At 49.0% G+C, this 23,202-nt stretch overlaps 1 protein-coding gene across 1 annotated transcript in view; it reads right to left on the minus strand.

Annotated features, from left to right (window-relative positions):
* Window positions 1-4,644: 4,644 nt before the first annotated feature.
* The window catches only part of TBX4 (T-box transcription factor 4), a 32,872-nt gene continuing 14,314 nt past the window's right edge, over window positions 4,645-23,202 (minus strand). Inside the window, exons 4-8 of the mRNA XM_063402843.1 lie at window positions 22,796-22,943; window positions 11,495-11,647; window positions 9,001-9,089; window positions 8,429-8,670; window positions 4,645-7,205 (exon numbers count right to left, since the gene is read on the minus strand). Of these exons, the coding sequence (XP_063258913.1) occupies window positions 6,583-7,205; window positions 8,429-8,670; window positions 9,001-9,089; window positions 11,495-11,647; window positions 22,796-22,943 (1,255 nt within the window). The 3' untranslated portion in view covers window positions 4,645-6,582. The remainder of the gene's footprint in view (window positions 7,206-8,428; window positions 8,671-9,000; window positions 9,090-11,494; window positions 11,648-22,795; window positions 22,944-23,202) is intronic.

Here is a 23,202-nt window from a genome sequence, read left to right on the forward strand (position 1 = left end):
TGGGACAATCTAATTAGCTGCTTCCCAGAGGTGAGGGGATGTTATTTCTGTGTTATGCATGAGAGAATCATTCCCTAGGGGCTGGGTCATTGCTGGGGGTAGGGGCATTTGTAAATCTGGAATTTCACTGAGTCCCTGGCCTGCAATGGAAGCTGGTTTGTCCCAGGAATGCAAGTGAGTGTGGGGCTTGAGCTTCACATCTGATTTTCAGTTGTGGTTGGTCAAAATGGGATCTTAGTTGAGACCTCTTTGCATGCTGAGCCCAGCCTTTGGTGGGAGGAGAGGGGGCTGTGTGTGCAGCAGGCACTGAGCACAGCTCACAGCACTGCTCACCCAGTCCTTGCTCCCTGAATTCCCAGAGCTTTGGGATATTTCAGTTTCCACATCCTGCATTTGACATCTCTGCTGCTCCCAGGTCTCTGTGTCACTCCAGGAAGGGCTCTCGGTGTTCCAGCCCTGCCTCCTGCTGAACGTCCTGGATTCTGAAAGGACAATCTTTGATTTCCAAGCAAACCCCTGCAGCCTTCACTGACCCCTGCCAGGCCTGGAGCTTGGGCAGCGTTTACCAGAGCTAAAATCCTTCCTCCTTTACCTGTTGGTGGTGGGGAAAGGGAGAGGGGCTGCAGTCACGTGCTCAGTTCTAATGCCGGGTGTAAATCCAGTCCTGCACTGTGATCCTGGACAGAAATCCCAGTGGAAGCTTGTCCTGCCCCTGAGCTGTCTCCTTCAGAATGATAAATGGTGGGAAGGGAAGGGTGAGGGGGACTGGGGGGATCTCTCTGAGCTTTGAACTGGCTGTGTCCTCAGCAAGATGAGAAGGAAGAACAGGCTTATTTCAAGCAGAACTTTTATTTAGATAAAATCCTTTTATTCTTCATCACCTTTGGTGTTCTCATCAGTAAGGCTTAGACCAATTCCTCACCCAAAGCTGTCAGATCAGGTGAGGCACTGTGGCCCCTTGGATTTTTGACTGTGAATGGAGAGGATTCCCCGTCCCCCTGCCAGCCCTGCCCTGCCCGGGGCTGCTCAGGAGCTGCTCAGGAGCTGTCCCTGACAGCGACTGCTTCAGATCCCCCTGAGGCACCAGGGAAGTTCACCACCCTTCCATGGTCATCGATTCCTCATGGCAACCTGCTCCAAACTCCCAGGCTAAAACGAGCTCTTGGATTTAGAGGGGATAATCAATGGTTTGGACATTATCCTGTTCTGTTTTCGGCTGTCCTTTGTGTATTAGACTGACAGCTGGTATTAAATACAGTATTAGATTCACACTTCTGTTATTCTCTCAGTAGCTGCTCACATACCCTGGGCATGAGCAAACTGCAATTTTCAGTGTGGCTGTGTCATCCCTCAAACCCAAACCCTCCATGCTCATTCCTGAGCTGCAGCCTGGGCTTGGTGAGGATTAAAGGGCTGCTCCTGCTGCACTATAAAAATTTTCCTATTGACTTCAACAGAAATAGGACTGAGCCTTAAGATTTTGGCATGAAAACACAAAAATATTGCTTTTCATCTCTGCGGAGCTGCAGCAGGCACTGCTGCCTGCCTGACGTAAGGAATTGTTCTCTGTACACGCTGTTCTGCAGGAAATGTTCAGGGATGTGTCCATCCCTGCTGGCAGGGCTGGGGATTAGCACACAGATCTGGCCCGGTGTCCTGTTATCAGTGTGAACCTCCCAGCTAGAAGATACATTTGTCAAACTTTGTCTTTCAGGACTCTTACAGCCCTTGCTGCCCAAGTAGACGGTGCTGACATTCCACCTCATTTTTCTTATTAAAGTCAGCTTTCCACCGGTTTGTAAATACAACCCCGCTGAAAATGTTCCTCGAAACTGCAGCAAGGCATGATAGACAAAAATTAGTGTTTGCTGAGACCTAAGGAGAATGACAACAACAACAACAACAAAAAAAACCCAGATGAAAAATGCTGGCATTTGCCAAATACTCCTCCAAACCTCTTCCCCATCAGTATTTTCAGTGGAACAAGAGCCTTGTGACCTGTTGTAGCTATTCCTCCTCTTTTCATTCCAGTGTGGTTTGCTTTCCTTTTATTAAATGAGTTTCTAATTAGCAAAACCTGCAATTATCCTAATTTTAATTGAATTAAACAGGCTGGGCTGTCCTGCTGGTGCAAGGAGAGGCTGTGGACCCTGTGATGAAACCACCACCTAAAAAAACCCCAGTGTTTTATAGGCATTTCTCTCATGGCAGTGTTTGCACATTAAATAAGGTTCATGTTGGACAAGGCTTTGTGCTTTGCTTGTACCACTCCCAAGATTTTCTTTCCCTTAATTTTTACTCTTCATCCTGTTCTTTGTGGAGAGCAGATCAGTTCAAAACCTGATGTTTTCTACCAGCAAGTCACAGGCTCATGATTTCTCTTCCAGCCTTCTATCACAGGGATAAAACCCCTCCAGTCACACTGAATTTAGGCTGCCTCTTGTCACAGTCAAGTGCATGGCACCTCCTTGGAGCAGGTCCTTAAACGAAATTTTGTTGATTTTTTTGCTGTTTAAGCACTACTGCAGAAACATGAGTGGCCAAGGAGAGAGGAGGTTTTTTCCCTCTGGCTGGAATTTTTCACTATAACCATCCTCAGGGGAGTTCTCATCTTCAAAAGAGACATTCTTTCTATACAAGCTGCAAAAAGAATTATTTAATGACATCATAAATTAATACAGAGAGGCACAAATTTTCCAAAATGTGGAGAGAGAGAAAAATAAATTCATGTTTGCCAAAAACACCCCAGCTCTTCCAGACCTAGGCCCCTCTTGAGCCTGTGAGCTGCCAGTGATGCCAAATTGAATGGTGGGGCTTTTGGCAGGACTGAAGTTTAGCTTGTTTAAATTTTGGCCAATATTGCTATTACTCACATTCTCAGCAAGCTGATACAAATATTTGTTCTATTTAGAGGGAAGTCCAGGCTGAGTCTGGCACCGAGCGCTGCTGGGCTCGGTGGAACGGAGCCTGCCTGCGCCAAGACAGAATTTGGACATCTACCTTAAAGAAAAACAGAATTAAAAAAATCCCTGGGCCTTTTAGTGCAGATTAGAGCACATCAATGGAAAACGGGCCTCGTGTGTATTCAGGTTTTTCTCACTTGCTAATTTTTGCTTTAATCTGATTTGAAATGGGCCTGGTTTCCCTGAGCTTGGATTGCCATTCCCAGCTGCAACTGCGGGGCTGGAAAAGCCTCCACACACATGAACCTCCACATTCTTGAGAATTAAAAGCTGTTTAAACTGCAGTAAATCAAACTGGGACACAGTAAGCACACTTGATCTCTTTTAAAGCTGTGCAGGTTGTTGGGAATTTTTTTTTTTAGTGATGTTCCCAGTTTAGTGTTTCTGATTTGAAAAACAAACAGGGCAGATCCTCCAGGACACTCAGGATTGCTGTGCTCTGCTTCATCCCTGGGAATGGTCCTGCTCAAGCAGGAGCTCCACCAGGACCAGCACCTGCCAAGTGGGAAAAGCAGGAGAAATCAGATGGAGCCTGAGAGCCTTACCTGGGAGCCTGGGATTGGGACTGGACACACACCCAGGTGAGAAATCTTGCAATGAAAACATAAAGCAAACTAAAAAAGAACAACCTGTTTCCATTCCATCCCATAAATTAACACAGCCAGCCTTTCTTTCTTCCTTTTGCCTGTGCTCAGCTTGAGTGGGATTTGTAATGTAAATAATTCAAAGATGTCTCAATGTTTTTGTCAAAGTCACACAGGAGACGGATCCCACTAATACAACTTTTTAGTTATTTGGATATAGGAAATCTGCTCTGAGTGGCTGAACTGGATTCCTCTGAGTGGAAAAAGATTGTCACTGCAGAATGATTCATCCCATTTAATCTCAGTGTCTGATCTCTCTCCAGTGACTATAAAAGGAGCCCAGATGACCAGATTAGCATATATCCAAATTTTGCACATTTTTATGCTAACTCAGCCTTTCCCAATCAGGTCCTGTGCTCATAAATACCCCGTGCTATTTTTATAAGGAAAAGCTCATGACTTGGCACAGGGACTCCCAGGGCACTCCCTCAGCTCCAGAGGCTGCTGAGGGACAGAGCCCGGGCCCTGCCCTTGCAAAGGCTGCCAGGTAAAAATGGCATTAATGACACAATCAAGGTTTCTCTGCACTCCCTGCATGGACTGGAAGGTTCTGGGACAATTCTTACGGGAGTTACTTTTTTAACTGCCTTAAATCAATAAATACTGCGTGGATGAGCAGAAGGTACATGAAAAATAGTTAAAATAGCAGCAGTGATTATTCATTAAAAATGACATTGTGACTGTGTTGGTCACCTTTGTAACACAGGCAGAAGGTCCAGGCAGATTTTCCTCTGCAGCCTGGGCTGCTGCTGATCCCCTTTTTCGGGTTCCATTTGTCTGGCCCAGGGTTGATCCAGTGTCAGTGAGAAATGAACTGAGCACTGCAGGCTGTGGCAGTGACACCCCAGAGCTCTGCCCTCCTCCCTGCCACCTTCAATTCCTTACTCCTGTCCCTGGCACCTGACACGGGTTTGGTGCTCTGGGCATCAGTGGCTGCTCCCAGCTCAGTGCTCAGATCAACTGAAACACCAGAAAATCCCAAATAAACCCACGGGCACCTAAAACCTGACAGTGGAGCTTTGAGAGGGTGAACAAAGAGTCAGGGAAGGGTGAGCTTGGGGTAGCAGGAGACACAAGAGAGACCAGGCATCTTCATTCAACACAGAACATTTTTATACTAATTATTGAAATGCACCCAGAGACAGCTTGTAGCGGTAAAATGACTTTATGTTCTGATATGTAAAATAAAATGTCCATGCTAGGTAACAAACATTTAAAAATTCCATATCACCTGTATCTAATGTGGTTTCTAATAAAGATTTATCTGTAGTATATAGGGTTTTTTGTCTAATCAATTCTTAGTTTTTACATCAAAGGTGTGTAATAAAAAAAATTTAAATAGATGTCTTTCCAAAAAAAAAAAACCTTTGCAACATTCATTTTTATTAAGTATTTCATTCATCAAAAGCAAAGCTGAATTGGACACGTGGCCTGCATTTGTGATATATATAATTTTATATATATATATATAAAAAATATATATGTATATAAATAGCTATTCAGCATGCAAAATGGTAGTGATTTCCCAGACGTGGTTCCCAATCCCCAGCAGTCACACAGGAGCTGTGCTGAGTGGGTGCAGGGGACTGTCCTGGCTGCAAGGTGACCTCGGGGTCCCCTCATCCACCGGCTCCTCCTCGGGACGGATTCACCAAAGCACAGCGGCCTCTCCCCTCCCAAAGCTGCAGTTCAGCTTTTGCCCCTTTGGGAAGCAACGGGGGGATGAAAACCCCTCTGTGCAAGGACTGAGGCTCCAACATCGTGCTCGGCATGGGACCGAACCCCAGCGTCACCTCGGTGTCACCGCGCCTCGGTGGCACCGCCCGGAGCTCGGCAGGGCGGACACTGCAGGGGCACTGGAGCTCTGTGGCTGAGGAAAATGGAGTTTTGTCCCAGCAGGAATCTCCTCTGCCTCCCCAGGGCTGTCAGCCTCCTTCCAAACCACCGAGGCTGGGAAAGACCTGTCGGGGGATCAAACCCACGCTGTGGCAGCTCCCGGGGACACTGCAGAGGGCAGGGAGCAGCCCCAGAAGGAGCAATGAATACACTGGTTACAGATTTTACCTGTTCTACAAAGATTTGTACACTGGAAAGCCTGACGGGTCATGGGAGCTCTTCCCTCCCCACCCCACCACTAGGAAAAGATTCCTCTAGGCCTCCTTTAGGCTGAAAACAATTCTGAGTTAGCTGCAAAAGAAAAGAACACAGCACAAAAGGCACGTTTCAGCTGAATACGAAAGAAGTCAAGGACCAGCAAATACAGAAATTGGTTCTGGAAAGTATTAGCGACTTTTAAGCTTAAACTTCATAAATATATTGCAATAAGCAAATGTGATTCAATCAAGGGACGGGAGTCTGAAGACACTGGGTCTGTTCCTAACGCTGCAATTAATTTGCTGTTTGGCCTCGGGTTTAACTCTTCGCTTCTTCGCTTCCCACGGCCGATGCCGCTGTGGGGCAGAAGAGACATCCGTGCCTCGGTGCCTCCTCCTGTTGTGCCCGCGCTGCCGGGGCGGCCCCGCGGCTCCCGGGGAACCCCCGGGGATCTCTGGGGACCCAGCGGGCCGAAGAGGCGCTGCCACGGCAGTCCCGGAGCTCTGAACCATCGAGCGGCTTTTTCCTCGGAGGTTTGGGAGGCTGCGGCTTCGTCAGCCAAGAACCGTGAAAGTGAAGCTCGATTTTTTCCCAAATAGCCGAAATTCGCTCACGGATGTTTAACATTACAGGCAAAAGAACACGACTGGCTACGTCACTCGTTAGTCATGAAGACGGTTTCTACTGGATGAGGACACGAGAATGAATTTATTTGGGAGTCACTGAGAGCCTGATGAATCCAGCCCACCGAGACAGGAGATGCTCTTCACGCACACAAATCCCTCTGGAAACGCACATGTGTCTCAGCGAAGTGCAAGTTACCCACAGGTATCAACACTGACCGAACTGTCCTGGAGCAGGGAGGGCGCCGGGCGCGGGGGTCACCCGTCAGTCCAGTTCTCCACAGTCCCCATCCCTGAATGATACTGCAGCGACGACTCCCTGGACAGCGAGAAGCCCTGCGGGTACAGGAACTCGTTGGCCGCGTTGAGGTGCGGAGAGGGCGCTTTCCTCTCGCACACGGCCGGGTGCACCCTCTCCCGGGGGAAGGCGGCGGCGGGGCCGCGCTCCCGGCCCGGCGCGGGGCCCAGCTGGTTGTACACGCTGAAGGGGCCGCTGCCCGGCGCCTGCGAGCCCTGCCCCGCCATGGCCGGCAGCCGCGGCATCATGGGCGCGGCGGGGAAGTGCGCGGGGAAGGGCTGGTACGGGACCGTGTCCATGGCCTGCACGCTGTAGCTGGTGTAAGGTGCCACTGAAGTCCACATGTTGCAGCTCAGCGGGGGCGGCGGGGGCGGCAAATCGTCGACGGCCGAGACGGCGGCGATGTCGGCGCCGGAGCCAGAGTACATGCAGGCCTCCCTGGGGGCCACGTCCCCGCAGTAGGACGGGCTCAGCATCTGCTGCTCGTAGGGCGGCGGCGAGCGGAAATAGTGATCGTCCCCCACCGAGGACGACGCGTCCAGGTAGGAGCGTTTGCAGGGCAGGTCCAGGTGCCGAGCGCTTTCTGCAAGGAAAAGTCGCACTGAGGAGCAGCCCCGCCGGGAGGGACCGGGGCTCCCCTCGGGGGCCGCGGTTACTGCACTAAACCGGGGCCCTTTCTCAGCTTAATCCCCTTAAACCGTCTTAGTTTGGGAAAACAATGTACAACATCAAAAAGACATTGTGCTGCAAATGTCAGGCTAATCCCCCCGGCCTCAAAGCGCTCTGGTGACATTTGTCAGCTTAAATTGAGGGACTCTTCTCACATCAGGGATCATCCAGATAACGGAGGGCCCTGACACCGCTGCACGGCTCCTCCTGACAAATTCAAGAAGTCTCTTGAAGGGTCTTATCACAGCCTGCCTTCCTGTCATTGCAAAAAGGACTCTACATTTCCCAGATATTCCCGTCAAAAGCTGCAGAAATATTTGCAGATAAAGGAGCCCTTCCCCAGTGAGCAGCCCTCCCTCAGCCCTGCACAGCCGCTCTCCTCCCGTGAGGACCACGGCCCTGTCCCCCTGCAGCTTTCTGTTACTTATTAGGAATATTCACTGGATGAATTAGTGAATTCATCTGCACATTAAACATCTGCTAAAATTACACATTTGCCTTGCAGCCCTCATTACTGGTGCTGTTAGATTCTTCATTTAGCCGTGATCAGAGGATTCTCCCAGCTTAAATAAATTAGCAGGCAGTGAGACATGCAAATAGAAGGATTTTTTTCTTCTGTGCAAAATTTTTCCATTTAACTTAAAACATGCCATGATCTCATCTGATGCTGGACTAAAACGAAGAGAATGCAGTCACAGCTCACTTAAATTTGAGAATTAGTGGATGAGAGGGAAGGGCTGCTCACACCAAGCTCCCACAGTCCCCCGGTCTGCAGATATTGAGGGAATTGCTCATGGCTTTGCCTTGGAAAGTGTAAAATTTTGGTAATGCCAATGGCCTCCTGCAAACAATTTTTAATTCAGCTGATCTAACAATGGATAATTTTCCACTGAAGCTCTGTGCTATGTGAATTACAGATTCTAATTAATTGTTTCAGCTCTGTCTCAGAGTCTGAATTTACCTTCTCTGGGACAAACCCACTAAAAACTGCCCCAAACAGCAGCTCTTCCCCCTGACCCTCCAAAACACCCCAATCACAGCAGTATTTGTGAAGATCAAGGCCCAAGAGACCAATCCAAACCAAACTCATGCTCTTGGATTTTCTGTAACATTTTTCTAACTGCAAACTCGAGTTACCTCTTCTTTTTAGACAATGGTAGAAGAGCCCTGAATCTCTCTGTGCTGTGAAGGTGTTGAGTGGCAGATCTTGAGTGTCTGAAGCTGCAAACTGCATGTGAGCACCGTTCTCATACTGATAGTGCTGAAGGGTCTGGTGATTCCCGTGGAGTGGGTTCACATCTGGCTTTGCTGACAGCTGCCCATGACTGGACACCAACCTCTGCCTCATGATGCTCTTGGAAATTACTGGATATTCTTTGCTAAAAGAGGTGAGAAAAATTAAGACTGGTTAGGCAGCGATCAGCATCATCACAATTTCATCAACAGAGTGAGGAAATGTTGGTTTGGCTCCCCCAGAGCATCTCCAGCCCATGACTTCAGCACCCTGTGCTTCAGACACTGAACTCATCGCGCTCCTCCGGGCGTGGGCAAGAGCTGACAGCACAGAGCGTGTCAGGGTTACAGGAGGGGCTCTTGAGGGACACCAGAGGCATTCAGGCACAGCAAACACGGTGCCCCGTGGCTGTGGCACCCTCCAGCTGCTTCCCCAGGAGCTGCAGCCCGGCAGGAGCAGCCTGGGCAGGGGGTACCTTTGGAGCCGAGCCACGCGCAGGTCGCTGTCGTCGCTGCCCCGGAAGCCCTTGGCAAAGGGGTTGTTTTCAATTTTCAGCTGGGTTATCTTTAAAAGAACAAAACCAAGAATAAAGGGTTGGAAAGCAAATCAGACCAAAAGTGCAGCAGCAGCAGGGCTGAGCTGGTGGGTCTCGAGGGGCTCAGTCCTGATGACCCCTGTGAAATGCAGAGTCTGGGTGTTACTCTAGGCCCTGTGTTCTTTTTCTGAACAGACAGCATTTGTCTGATTTAAAAGGTTTCCTATGGCTCCATGTTAGAGAGCTCTGCTTGTCGTGGTGTGGCTCTCCCCAGCTCCCAGAACAATTTACCACCCCTTTCTGGCCACCACTCACTCATTTCACTGTGAACAGCATCCCAAGTCAGGCAGTGCTGTATCCCTGCACAGCCCCTCTCCCTGCTCTGAGCCCCATTTGAACGCTGAGGAGAGCAGCCAGCTCTGCTTTGGGGTGGTTTTGCATGAGTGCTGCTGTTACTAACAGCTACACTTTTAGCAATGTTGAAAAATATCCCTCACCAAAAAAGCTCCTGAGAACACAGCTGGCCGCTATCAGTGCTGGAGGGGAAGGTGGTGACATGTGAATTTAAGCAGCCTCCAGGGCTCCAGCTCTTCCAGGGAAGCTCAAGCAGCTGATGAACCACAAGAAGCACAGGACCCTTCCAAACCCACAGCCTGACAGCAGGTTTGTACATCTTAATTTCATTTTGTTATTTAGTGATCGTGGTTTTCCTCTGATGTGAGCAGGATCAGGGCTTCAGTCCCTCCTTGTCACCTTCCCCTGGCCTCATCCAGCCCAGGAGGGGATTTGGGGTGAACACACACCTTCCTCACTGACCTGTGCTCAGGGGTAACCTCTATCCTCAACTTCCTCATTTTTTCTTCAGGAATACAATTATCTACAACCACACTTCTTGCTAAGAGGAAATTTCTGAGCTAGAAGTCGTTCAGCAGTTTGTTTCTTCTAAAAGAAACCCAGAGCAGGTTTTTAACTGTTGATACTTAAGACAATAAATAAAACCATTTCAGGTATTCCTCTGAGGCTGAGATATTCTCGAGACCACACTGAGGTCATGGTGATTCTGCCTGCTGTCACCTGCTGCAGTCCCTGTGTCCTGCTCAGGGCAGTGTCCACCCCCTCAGCCTGCACACCCCGGGGCTGGGGCTCCTCTCAGGATTTCACTAAAGAATTTGGGCTCATCTGGGACATTTTCCCTAAATCTGTCAGGTCCCCCCTGTGCTGCCCCCCAGCACGGCTGGACAGCAGGGACAGTGCAGGCGTGGAGTTTATGGAGCACTTTGGGAACCTTAGGGATGAAAGGCACCATTGACAGCAGACATTTTAAATATGTATTAAATATAAGCTCTTTTGAGTCTTTTTGGTTAACCATGCTTAGGCAATTGGTCATTTTACATCAACAACTTCTCTGCCTTCAGTGTCCTAATGGGCCCCTTTCCCCCAGCCTGCCTGACCACACCACAGCCCTGTTTCTGCTCCGAGTCTCTTAACTGCCTCACTAATTGCAACATTTTGCAAGGACTCTGTGCTTCCAGCATCAAAGGGCACACAGGCATCCTGCTCGGGAGGAAAAGCTCTGGTCAGGTTATTGGGGAGGAAGAATTTCACACTTGTTCCTGTTCCTGCAGGACTTTCCTGTGAATGTGTAGGAAAGGAACTGGAGCAGTTCCACACGGCAGATTTCACACTCAGGGTGACAGGAGGGCTCTGGCAGTGCTGCCTCACTCTGCACCTTTAGTTATGGATCTTGATGCACTTTAAAAACTCCAATTCAGTTATTAATTATTGTTCATACAGCAGTTGGACTTCACCTTTAGGGAAATGCTCAGGAGCAGGAGCTGGTGCAAAGGCAGAGCAGCAGCAGGATGGAATCTGAAGCCTTTCCATCCCCTGCTGCCACCCTCCCCTGTCCCTGCCTGGTGAGGTGACACAGGGAGGTGACAATTTACTGTTCCGCTGCTGTCAGTCCTGCTGGGATCCAGAACCCTGCCCAGGGCACAGGTACCACCACCCTCACAGCACCCACCCAGGGCACAGAACGGAGCCCTCTGTACCCCCAGGCTCCCCCAGCCCCTCCTGCACCCACGGCAAACTGCAGGGGCAGCGCCGAGCCCCCTTTTTATGGCTCCATTCCTCATGTGTCTCACTGAACACACATTGTGTAATTACTGCTCGCTGCAGATTTATGGGCGAGCTTTAGTGGTCACTGTTAGATTGCTTTGCTGTTTGAATGACATCTCAGCTCCGTGAGCACAGCGGGCCAGGGGAGCCCAGGCTTTGCCAAAATATTGTTACCAGCAATTGTCACATCCCTGCTCCTCCAGAGCCGCATCCTGGCTCATCCCTTAGAGCCAGGATGGAAACTTGTCTTTTAAACCAGCAGGACAGGAAGATCCTGTCACAAAACAAAGCATTTGTAGCCCCCAGAGCTGCGTACCTTGTGGTTCTGGTAGGAGGTGACAGAGATGAAGGAGGTCTCTGGGAAGACGTGGGTGCAGAAAGCCGTGTTCTTGGAGCCGAACGCGTTGTTCTCGTCCGCCTTCACGATGTGCAGCCGGGGCTGGTATTTGTGCATTGAATTGAGGATGATCTGGAAAACAATTGATGCTAAAGTCAGGAATCCACTCCAAAAAGAAAAGAGACGAGCCATGGCTGTTGGACACTTTGCAGCAGGACCCAAAGCCTGGCAGAGCTCAGCTTTAGCTTCGCTTTGCAGTAAAAAAGGAAAATTTACATTCTAGAAAAGCACATGGACCAAGGCACAAAAGGTATCTGCAGCTCTGGCAAGCAGAGCTGAACTTAAAGCTTTCCTGGTAAACTCTCATTTTCCTATTGCTATTGGACAGAATCAGTCTGGGTGGAAAAAATGTCATAATTTTTTTTTCCCCAACTCACACCGAAGCTGTACAATATATAATTCACCAGCAGCCTGCTCTGTAAAGATTCCTAATAAATACTTTACTGAGCTGAAAAATACACAGTTTAGCAGAGGAAAAAAAAACAACACAGAAACCACAGGGGGAAAAAAAAGCTAGAAAGCTATTTTTCTTTTATCTGCTGGTAAAAAAAAAAAAAAAAAAAAAACAAAAAAACTACAAAGCAGCAGATTGGTTTTTCCTGCTGTTTGTGGAGAGGCTGAGTGTGGGTGGCTGCTCCGGGCACCTCTCCCCTCCTCAAGCCTTGGCCAGTGGAAGGCAGGAGCAGCAGCAGCCAAGGGATTTTTTATGGAGGGTGGCAGGGCTGGGGAGGGGCTGGGGTCCAGCAGGGATCACAGCCTGGCTCCAGTAAAGGGTTTTTTTGGTGGAGCTTTTTGGGCTGAGAGGAGCTGCCCAGGCTCATCCCATCCCTGGGATCCCACAAAGCAGGGATGTGCCCAGACACTGCAGCAGAAAATGGCTTCAAGAAACGGAATTTCTCTTAAGAAGCGGGATGGTTTCAAGAAAAGCCTTTATTCCTTTTACTGGGCAAAGAAGAAATACTGCTGCCTTGTTTTCTCAGCATAATCCTTTCCAATCTCCTCCTTCCGCTCCCAGATGTGCTCAGGGAGCCTGGCTGCTCCTGGGGGAGGGATCCCAGCCAGGCTGTCACCCCCGGGACAGGACAGGGACAGGGACAGGGACAGGCAGGGGAGGGGACACTGATGGGTGGGGTCTGTACTGTGGTGAGTGAATGGGTGGGTGATGAGACAGGGATGGAGGGAGGGGTGATTTCCTTAAATATAAGAAAATACATATTGGCATATATTCCTTATGCATATAAGAAATCATATATATTATAAAAGAGAGAGAGAGAGAGAGAGATAAAATGGATGGATGGATGGAATGAGGGATGGATGGATGGATGGATGGATGGATGGATGGATGGATGGATGGATGGATGAAGGGATGGATGTGCACACTGCAGCACAGCAGCATCAGTTCACATTAATTATGGTTTTAGCGAGTTTTAAATGAGAATTACCCAGAAGCAGAAGGGTTTTGCTCTGTGGCTGCTCTGTGTGTTCAGAAATCCTCTCTTCTCCATGACTGCCATGCCCAGGAGAGCTCAGAGCAGCAGCTCCAGGTGCTCCAGCAGGATGGGAGGCAGTGCATGGAGCTGTGCTCTCCAAACCCCCTCATTTGCTGCAGGTCCCCCTGCCCACAGTAGCTGCTGCATTATGCACCACTTAAATGCAATTTTTACTGTTGACGTTTTCCAGACAACCCTCCCTGCTCCCCAAGAGAGAGAATGAGGAATTTTTGGCATTTTATCAGCTTTGCATCAAGCCTCTGAACCACTTTGTGGCTGTTGACGTGCAGGGTGTAGACCTGAGAGGGTCGGCTCAGGTTTTGGGCTGGAGCCTTTTCTCTGCTTTCATGTATCAGCCACTCATAAAACAAAGTAACACCCCAGGGACGGGACTTTCATAAAAGAAGGGACATTTCAATTTTCAGTAATTAAGAGTTGAGCCATGCTGATAAATAATGGTTGTCTGGAGCAAAGCTGGGCTTTGCTGAGCTCTCCTCACTGTCTGTCCCACACTGCCCAGCACGGGTGGCTTTTCCCCAGAGCCACAGCAACTCAGGATGAAGAAAACAACTTTAAACCGAGATTTCCAAAGGGAAAATTAGGAACTCGAGTTCTGATACACCCTGCATGAATAGCCTGTGTTCCTCCTCCAAAGCAGGATCCACTGGGCTATAATGAGCCCTTTAAAAAGATAAATGCATTTTTAATGACATCTTCAAAGTCAAAGAGTCCAAACACTTTCCAAAATGAACAAATGAACTTCTTGGAGTCTGACAGAAGAGCTCAGGAAAGGATTTCTGACAGCTGCTCAAAGTTTCAGTTGTGGCTGCAGATCTGCCTGGAGGTTCATCATGAAAAATCCCTAAATAGCCTTATTTTGCCACTGCATTTACAAGTTTGGGCATTTGTGTCCCTTGCACAAAAAGTGAATATTTGCCCACCTGTCTCAGTGTAATTCCTGTTGGAATTTGAGTGTGTGGCTCCCCACCGCTGCACAGGGGATTTCCCACACCTTTTTGGGGGTCAGCAGCCACTCTGCATAAAACCAGCATTTACTTAAGAACAAGAACTCCTGGACAGAAGCTGTGTCTGCACACAAATCTTCCTTACTTGTGCTTGATGTAATCCCTGTGCATTCAATTTCCTTCCAAACCACCCCAAAAACAACTTTTAGCCACAAAACACCGAGTCTGTGCAAAGCGAAATGCCAACAATTCAGGCTAAATAGTTTTCAAGGCTGCTTTGGAAAGCTAAAAATACACAAAACAAATGTAAATTCCACTCCAGTGACGAACATCAGTGGAAAGATTAACTTCAAGAATTGTGTCAAAAATGAGAAGTATTTTAATTGATGGGACAGAGCACTGAGCAGTGACGTAGGAGCCCTCGGCCTCAAAGGTGATGCTAAAACAATAACTTTTTATTTTCCTGCACTTACCTTTTTCATGGGGAGATTAATTCACACTGTCACACACATTTTTACATTGTTTTTGTACAAAAAATAGGCAGTTTGGGATAGGCTGGCAGGGACCCAATGGTGAGGACCCTCCTGGGCTGCACCAGGTGAGACCCAAGGAGCTCCCGGATATTTTGGGAAATGTTTTGCACCCCTTGGCTGCTCCCCCTGCCCCTGGAGCTGCCTTGGTGCTGGCAGAGGAGCCAGAGCATCCCCAGGGATGTCACTGCTGCCCCCCAATGTCACACGTGCTGAGAGAGCCCAAGCCCAAAGTCCAACGTGACCTTACACAAACATCCTTTTAATTTCTATTTTCACCCCCTGTCTCCCTCCTTTGTGCTACTCACACACTTGCAGCTGGAACTTCAGCTGCTACAGAACTGAACTCCTTCATTTTTTTGGCATTCCCCAGTCAGCAAGAAATGTTTAAAAAAATGGTGTCATTTGCTCCTTTCATTTAATTTTACTTAGGAAAACAAACCCCTCTAACTTCTAATCTCTCACACTGCTGAGTAATGTCGGCTCCAGGGCCTGGGTTTGCAGGATGGGGCCCGAAGGCCACGAGCTGAGCTGGGGAAATGGTGCCACATTCCTTGTCACAAGGCAAACCGGCCTTGAAATCACCAGTAAAATGAATTTACTTTCATATGAAATTTGGGGAGTTGATTTAAGAGCTCCCTGTTTCGCCAAGGTATCAGATGTCAGATGATGCAGTGGTTGCTATGGCAACTCCCCTTTTTATATTGAATAGTAAATGGCTACGAAAAAGCCACATAATTTTATGGCTGCTCCCGGGGGATCACATAACTAATATAAAATCTTGCATTTTAATATATTTTCTGCTTCTTTCTTCCTTCCCTCTATTCTTTCAAAGTGAAAAAGCCTTTGAGCTGAGGCTGGCCCTGGTCCCACATTGGGACTCAGAGCTGAAGCACGACGGCCCAGAACAAAAACCTGACAATCCTTTTTTTTGCATGGAAAAAACAGAGTTTTAGTCAAGGAGGCTCTGCAGAATCATCTCAGCTAATATTTAGAGCACCTGGTGGTATAAAGCATCCCAGACTGAAGGGGTTTTTAGGAGTGAATGGTTTGGAGATGCTCCATCAGCACTGACCCAGCTGTGCTGCCCGGGACTGTCCAGGGGATTTGGGGTCACAGTTCCCTCTTCTCCCTGCACCCACCCAGGGCTCCCAGGGACACCTCACCCCAAAGCCAGCCTGAAAATCACACCAGCATTTACAGTGGGAAAATCCCCTAAGATCACCCAGTTCACCCCAATAAAACATTCTATTCCCACACCCTCTCCAGCAGCTAAACACGAGCTCTAAAATTCCCTGAACCTCATCCTATCGATTTTCCCTTCCCAGGGAAGGATTCTCCTCTCTCTGCCCCAAGGAGGGACACCGGGCTCTCCCCAGGGAAGGATTCCAGCTCTCCCCAGGGAAGGATTTCAGCTCTCCCCAGGGAAGGATTCCCCTCTCCCTGCCCCAAGGCAGGGACACCGGGCTCTCCCCAGGGAAGGATTCCAGCTCTCCCCAGAGAAGGATTCCCCTCTCTCTGTCCCCAGGCAGGGACACCGGGCTCTCCCCAGGGAAGGATTCCCCTCTCCCTGTCCCCAGGCAGGGACACCGGGCTCTCCCAAGAGAAGGATTCTCCTCTCTCTGTCCCCAGGCAGGGACACCGGGCTCTCCCAAGAGAAGGATTCTCCTCTCTCTGCCCCAGGCAGGGACACCGGGCTCTCCCAAGAGAAGGATTCTCCTCTCTCTGTCCCCAGGCAGGGACACCGGGCTCTCCCAAGAGAAGGATTCTCCTCTCTCTGTCCCCAGGCAGGGACACCGGCCTCTCCCCAGAGAAGGATTCCCCTCTCCCTGTCCCCAGGCAGGGACACCGGGCTCTCCCAAGAGAAGGATTCTCCTCTCTCTGTCCCCAGGCAGGGACACCGGGCTCTCCCCTGCCAGCCCCAGCCCCTCCTGCAGGGCTGCAGAGGAGCCTCCCAAATCCACACGTTTGTCCTGGCAATCGGCACAGCAGGGAATAAAAGAAAGGCTGGAAAATCCTGGGAAAAGGTTCAACATGAGCTCAGACAAACAGTTCCTTAGGAGATGGCCAAAGCTGGGATTTCTGGGCTTTTTCTCCCTCGGTTCTTTCTCGTCTCCCATCAGCTGGAACTCATCGGGCCCCGGGGTGACCCCACCTCTCCTGTGCCGCGGGAGGGTTTGGGCAGAGCCCAGGGTGACATCCCGGGACACCCCGGGTGTCACCTGTCCCCTGACCAGCGACTCCTCCCTGCCCTCTCCAAACTGGACCATTTCGGGATCTGATTCCAGCTAAACTTGACCAAAATCTGCGGCATTGGACTCACATAAAGCAGCGATGTAACAACAAAAGGATTTCACAGAGAGAAGTAAATCTTCTTTTCAACCACCAGCCCCACTGGGCACTTCTTCCAGGATTTAAATGGAAACCCTGGATCCATCCCTCCCTGTGGAATGCGCCCCATCCCCAGTGGCACCCAGCTCTGCTGCTTTTTTTTGTCAGCGAACAATGTAAAACTTCACTTTGTAATTTATTCGGGCACCACTATTGCTCTGATTTCCTAAAATGAATGGGAACCATTAAAGAAAAAGAAAGAAAATAAAAAGAAATTAATCTTTTAGTGGATATTCTTTCAGGAGGAGGCTTAGTGATGCTCTGAAAAAATTGCCTGCAAATTTAGAGCTGTATAAAAGGATTTTTCCAAAGTTTAAGTGGACTGGGGAAAAAAAGGTGGATTAATAGTGGGAGAGATTTCATGTGTATAGAAATAGATAAACAAATAAATAAATAAGTAAAGGATTTCTTATATATATCTCTAACAACTATATAACTATAACTATATAAATGTAAATGTGACTATAAATGTAACTATAAATAAATATAAATATAAATATAAATATAAATATAAATATAAATATAAATATAAATATAAATATAAATATAAATATAAATATAAATATAAATATAAATATAAATATAAATATAAATATAAATATATTCCTTATACATATACATAATCATATATATTATTTAAATATATATATTTATAAGAAACAAATGTTTTATATATAAATACAGGAAATTTTTAGCTGAAGATTGCTCTTTCCCCCCAGGATTTCCCCCAGGAGCTGCTGTGGCCCCATCCCTCCCTCCCTGGCAGAGCCCGGGGTGGGGAAGCTGCTTCCAAGGCAGCACATAAACCTCCCACCAGCACCCGAGAGGAAACTGCTTGGCCACAAGTCATAAAGCAAACAAATAAAAAAAAAATCATGAATCAAAATTCGGGTTTTGCAAGATTAGTAGGACGTGGGGCTAATTAAAAGTGCCTGAGTGCGCCTGACAGGCACAGGCAGAAAAAAGCTGATTTAATGAATAGAAAAATGAAAAGGAAACCCCAGGGCTAGGGAAAAAATTAAGGCTTTCAGTGATAATCAAATAAAACCAAGTGTGCAAATATTAAATCTGAAGAGAAATAACAAACTCATCAGCATTAATGAGTAAAGCCAGTAAACAGCAGATTTTGGTCAAGAAAAACAGGAATATCACTTCAAATGCTGTCATGAGTGACAGGCCATCTATAATGTGGCTTTAAATCTCACTTGGTTACATCCCAGAAACTAAAATAAAAGCTTTATTTTAAAATCAGATAAAGTAGTATGGCAAATAAAAAGCAACACCAGCAGCCCAGGAGTGAGGTAGGTACAGAGTTTGTAACAAAACCAGGCTCAGCAATGCTGTGTTGAGGGGCATTAAATTAAATATTTACTTTTATTTGCCACCAAATAAATCTCCATTTATTACTTGCCTCTTTTGTTTATTTGCTTGTTTCCCTGCAGGAACCTTTATATATCCCAGAATCTATTTCTATTTTCTTTATATTCCCGTTTTTCTCATTTCCAATCGATCTGATCCACTCAGAACCTCTCAAGAGCACTGATGTGATGCTCTTGCCCTCTCTGAGCTGGGCTGGCTGCAGGAGCTGAGTCCTCTGGCAGAGAGGTTTAATTCCAGTCTCACTGACAACAGCAGCACAACAACAGCACAAACCCTCCCGGGATGCTCTCGCTCCTCTCCCGTTTTCCAGCCCGTGAGCGCTGCCCTGACGTGACTCTGAGTGTCACAGCCTCTACACCAGGGCACAGAGCCTGGGTAAGGCTGCAATGTTTCCTCCCAGCTGGAGAAACTCCTGGGTAACTCCTGAGCATACTGCAAACCCCATTCCTCAGGAGAAGGGGACTGAGCTGCCAGCACATGGCTGGGCCAGCACTCGTGGTCAGTCCTCCAGCCAGAGCCCAGAAGGGCTCCCCGTGTCCTCCCCACAGCCCCAGTTCCCAAAAGGGCTCCCCGTGTCCTCCCTACAGCCTCAGACCCCAAAAGGGCTCCCTGTGTCCTCCCCACAGCCCCAATTCCCAGAAGGGCTCCCTGTGTCCTCCTACAGCCCCAGATCCCAAAAGGGCTCCCCGTGTCCTCCCACAGCCCCAGAGCCCAAAAGGGCTCCCCGTGTCCTCCCCACAGCCCCAGAGCCCAGAAGGGCTCCCCGTGTTCTCCCCACAGCCCCAGAGCCCAGAAGGGCTCCCCGTGTCCTCCCCACAGCCCCAATTCCCAAAAGGGCTCCCTGTGTCCTCCTACAGCCCCAGTTCCCAGAAGGGCTCCCCGTGTTCTCCCCACAGCCCCAGTGCAGCTCTGAGCCACCCCCACGGCCCCTCAGCAGCCTCACATCCCCCTGAGCATCCCTCAGGTGCCAGGGCCGGGAGCTGACCCACAGCTCCATCAGGACCATCTCATGGGCACCTTCCACCCCGCTGTTCATGGACTTCAAACCTCTGAGAAAGTGGAATTCCCTTCCTGAGGATTTATCACTCTGCAGATTCACACTTGCTATTTTCCCATATTGCCCTAAATCAGCTTTCTAAAGAAATACAGGTGTTATGTTCCCCTTTCCAATAGAGAGGGGATTTTTGTGCATCCTCTGCAGCTGAGATTAGCACACAATAACCTGGAGTGATGGAGCCCTTCCCATTTTTCACCTGGAAAACACTGCTAGGTATTTCCCAGCAGCATACACTGGGCATGGGTAAGGGATGTGCCACCCCTGCTGGCACTTACAGGATTATTTTCACCTCTGCAAATGCCCTGGAACTCCTGTGGCATCAGAGAGCAAAGCACCAGCCCTGCCAGAATCTCCCGTGTTCATAATCACTCACCAGCCCCACGTAAATCAGAGGCTCTATCAGGTTGATTATCTCTGCATGTAATGCTTTGCAAATACATAAATTCAGATTTCACTCTAAGCATAGGTGACTTACAATGCTTTCTTTGGGATCAGATAGACCTCACTGTAGCTAAACATTACAGTGGCTGCTGATTTCTTAATCCATTTCCAACATGAACGTTCCTCAGTTGTTAAGCCTGGTGTGAAAGAAACCTTTCATGGATGAAAAATCCCCCCGGAGCAAAATATACAGCCCACGTTTTGAGGCTGTGCTCTGTGAGCTGGGCACAGGCTTACCTGCCACAAAACCTGCTCAGCCACGGTGCTCTGAGGCAGATTACAGAGCTCTGAATTTGTTCTGATATAAAACCAGCTCAGTTTTACGTGTCTGCATTGACAAATGCCTCCCATGCCTCTAGCTGTAACTAATAATTTACCACAACAGATAACGGGCCAGGCAAGCAGCAGGAGTGAGGTTTGTGGGGTGGAGAGAAGGGGCTGAGTGTCAGAGTGAGGCTTTCCCACATCCCCAGCACAATAAAGAATCTCCAGTCTAACTCTGTGGATGGCAGCAAAGGCTTCAACTCCACAGTTTAATAATTAAGATGTTTATCTTATTTATTTTAAGCCTCAAATGTGCCTCCCCTTCTTACAATCTCCATGGGGCTGCTCATCCCTGATATTATGCAGCTATTACAGTGCACAGAGCCGGGGCATGGAGGGAGAAATGGATTCATTTCTTGGTGGAATGATGGAATTTCTGCTGCCTGTCTCAGGTGAGACCCTGGAGCTGGCTCAGAGGAGCTGCAGCCCGTGCAGGGATGGGGACACTGCAGTGGCCAAGGGTGCCAGGGTGGGTGACCCAGCACAGCTCTGGCCCACACACCCAAAAATGCCCCAGCCAAGGCTGCAGAAATCCTCACTCCACGTGGTTTTGAGGTTTGGAGGAAACCAAAGACAAAAGGAAACGCGGGCAGGCTCCGCTGGCGCACGGGAAGGCAAACAAACCCTGTGGCTTTTCTGACTTGTTTTTCTTAGGGAGCTTTAAGAAAGTGTTTGCAGTCGCTGGGAACAAATTCCTAGAAATGAGAAGCTGTTATTATTCCTAACGTAATGCCTTCGTGGGACAGGCCTGCAGCAGCACAACCCTTCTCAGCCTGACGGGAGCCTTCCCCCTCTCCTGGTGCAGAGTCCAGCTCTCCTCCACGTGCACCACAAAAAGTGGAGCACCACATCTCCAAAGCAGATGATTAATTTAGAATCCTAACGAGGAGCTGGCTGAGGACGGGTTCAATCCCATTTAGCCAGGCAGGCTGTCAGTGCCTGAACTGAGCAGCAAAGCAGGCACTTTAAAACAGATTATTTCAGGCATTTTCCCATTAATGTGAGAGGGAAGGTGATGGGCTGTGGTACCCAGCACGAGGGCACTGAGCCGGGCTCATCTGGAGCCACAGCACAGCAAATATTACCCCAAAACCCAAACCAGAGCCCCCTCTGTCTCACTGGGGAGAAACCTTGTGGGAAGACAAGCAGGCTGTTCATTGGAAAGGAGAAGGGGGGTTAAAATCATCCCTGTTAAAATGCAGCGCTAAAATCTCAGTTAAAAAATGACAAAGTCAGGAAAAGCAAACGTTTAAAGTTGCAAAACCAACACGGCACATCCTGTTTGTTTTACAGCCACATCGCACATCCTGCATGTTTTATGGTTCACATTTTACAGCATAAACAGTCGTATACTAAGCTGCAGAGCTAACCAAGAGAAAAACACGGGGTAAAAAAGCGCCACGTGCAGAGGCAGCGGGTCGGGATGGCTGTGGCAGCCAAACGGTGGCAGGGGGTTTGTGTCACTCTCACTGACGCAGTGGTTCCATTTCATTTCCGTGGTGCTTCCCCCCTTCAGGGGGAGCAGAGATGGGCTGTGATTAATAGCAGCAGCATGAAACGGAGCCTTTGAAGCTCACACATGTCTCAGTGGGGTCAGTGGGGTGGGGAGGGGGTCAGGGCCCAGCGCGGGGCTGGGTTATCACCGAGTCCCTGCCACGGCCCGGCTTTTGGAGGCTCAAAATCTGCAAAAAGTTACAAACACTAGCAAAAATTCTGAGGTTTTAGGACTGGTGGGGTCCTCCTGCCTCTGGAGTCAAGCCCCTAACGCTCCAGGTGGTTTTGCTGTGTCAGAATTGCACTTTCTGGACAGCTTTGGGAGGCATCTGGACAGTGACTCCAAGTGAAAAGCTGCTCCTCAGAGGCTTGATGCACAATCATTTTAAGCAAGACAGATACACCCCTTCCCACTGTGACCCTTCTCACAGCCTCCCTTGCCCTCCAAACTGCTGCTGCTTAACACACCATCAGGTTAAAAGCCACAATTGATGACACAAATTAGATTCTCTTACCTGTGTTACAAGGAGGAGCTGATGGCACTAAACACAGAAGGATTTTAAACTCTCTCTTCCTTTTATCCCACCAAGGATGGTTTATTTTTATATGACTTCCAGCTCAAATGGTGCAAACCAGACAGGTCTGTTATTTTATATGCAGGATCTGAGCACTCACACCCCTGGCAGGCTGCAAGGGCCCTTGGTCTGAGTTATTACATGCATTGGGGAAGACAACTGTGTGTTCCCCACCTCTGCATTCCCAATGCACACGAATCAAGATTTTCCAAATAAAATACTTCATCTTTTTTAGGGCTGCCAAAACCAGCTTGGAAAATCAGGAGTTTACGCAACCTGTGAGCTGCATGTGCCAGGCCAGGCCAAAAATCCCACAGCGCTGCCTGGAAAGTTCCTGGGCACAAAAGAAAAGCCCAGTGGCATCCAGCAGGACACAACTGAGCCAGTCATGGCTGTGTTTCCAAGAGCAGGGGAAGCACACATTGGTGTATTAAACAACCCCCTCAGCACGAACCAATGCCATTCCTCATTATTAAATTAACTATTTATTAACATCCTGCCCAGCATCCCAGACACAAAGTCAGCATTAGGAGACCACCCCCACCCGAAGCCCTGGCAGAATGTCTCTCTTACGTGTCCGAAGGGGTCCAGGTGGTTGTTGGTGAGTTTGAGCTTCTGGAAGGACACCAGCTGCCGCATCCAGTGCGCCCCCGTGGCCGGCGAGTCGGGGTGCACGTACAGCCGGCCCGGCATGGCCGGCTCGGCCTTCCCAGCCACCATCCTGGGGACAGAGGGCACAGATGGCATCACCCATCACCCACAGATGGCCACAGCCTGGACATGGAAGAGCTTCTTGTCCTTGGGCTCACCCCAGCAACCCTCCCACCAGCCCTGAGGGGAGGCACTGGGACGTGGGAAGTCAGGGGTGCTCCTGCTGCTCGTGGGGGATTCTCGTTTTGGCATCACAGTGACCCCATCCCTGCTCCCTCGTGGAATTCTCCACATGGGCATTGTGGAGACACTTTTTAAGGAGGAAAACT

The sequence above is a fragment of the Prinia subflava genome, chromosome 8 (assembly GCF_021018805.1).
Source record: "Prinia subflava isolate CZ2003 ecotype Zambia chromosome 8, Cam_Psub_1.2, whole genome shotgun sequence".
NCBI classification, from domain to species: domain Eukaryota; kingdom Metazoa; phylum Chordata; class Aves; order Passeriformes; family Cisticolidae; genus Prinia; species Prinia subflava.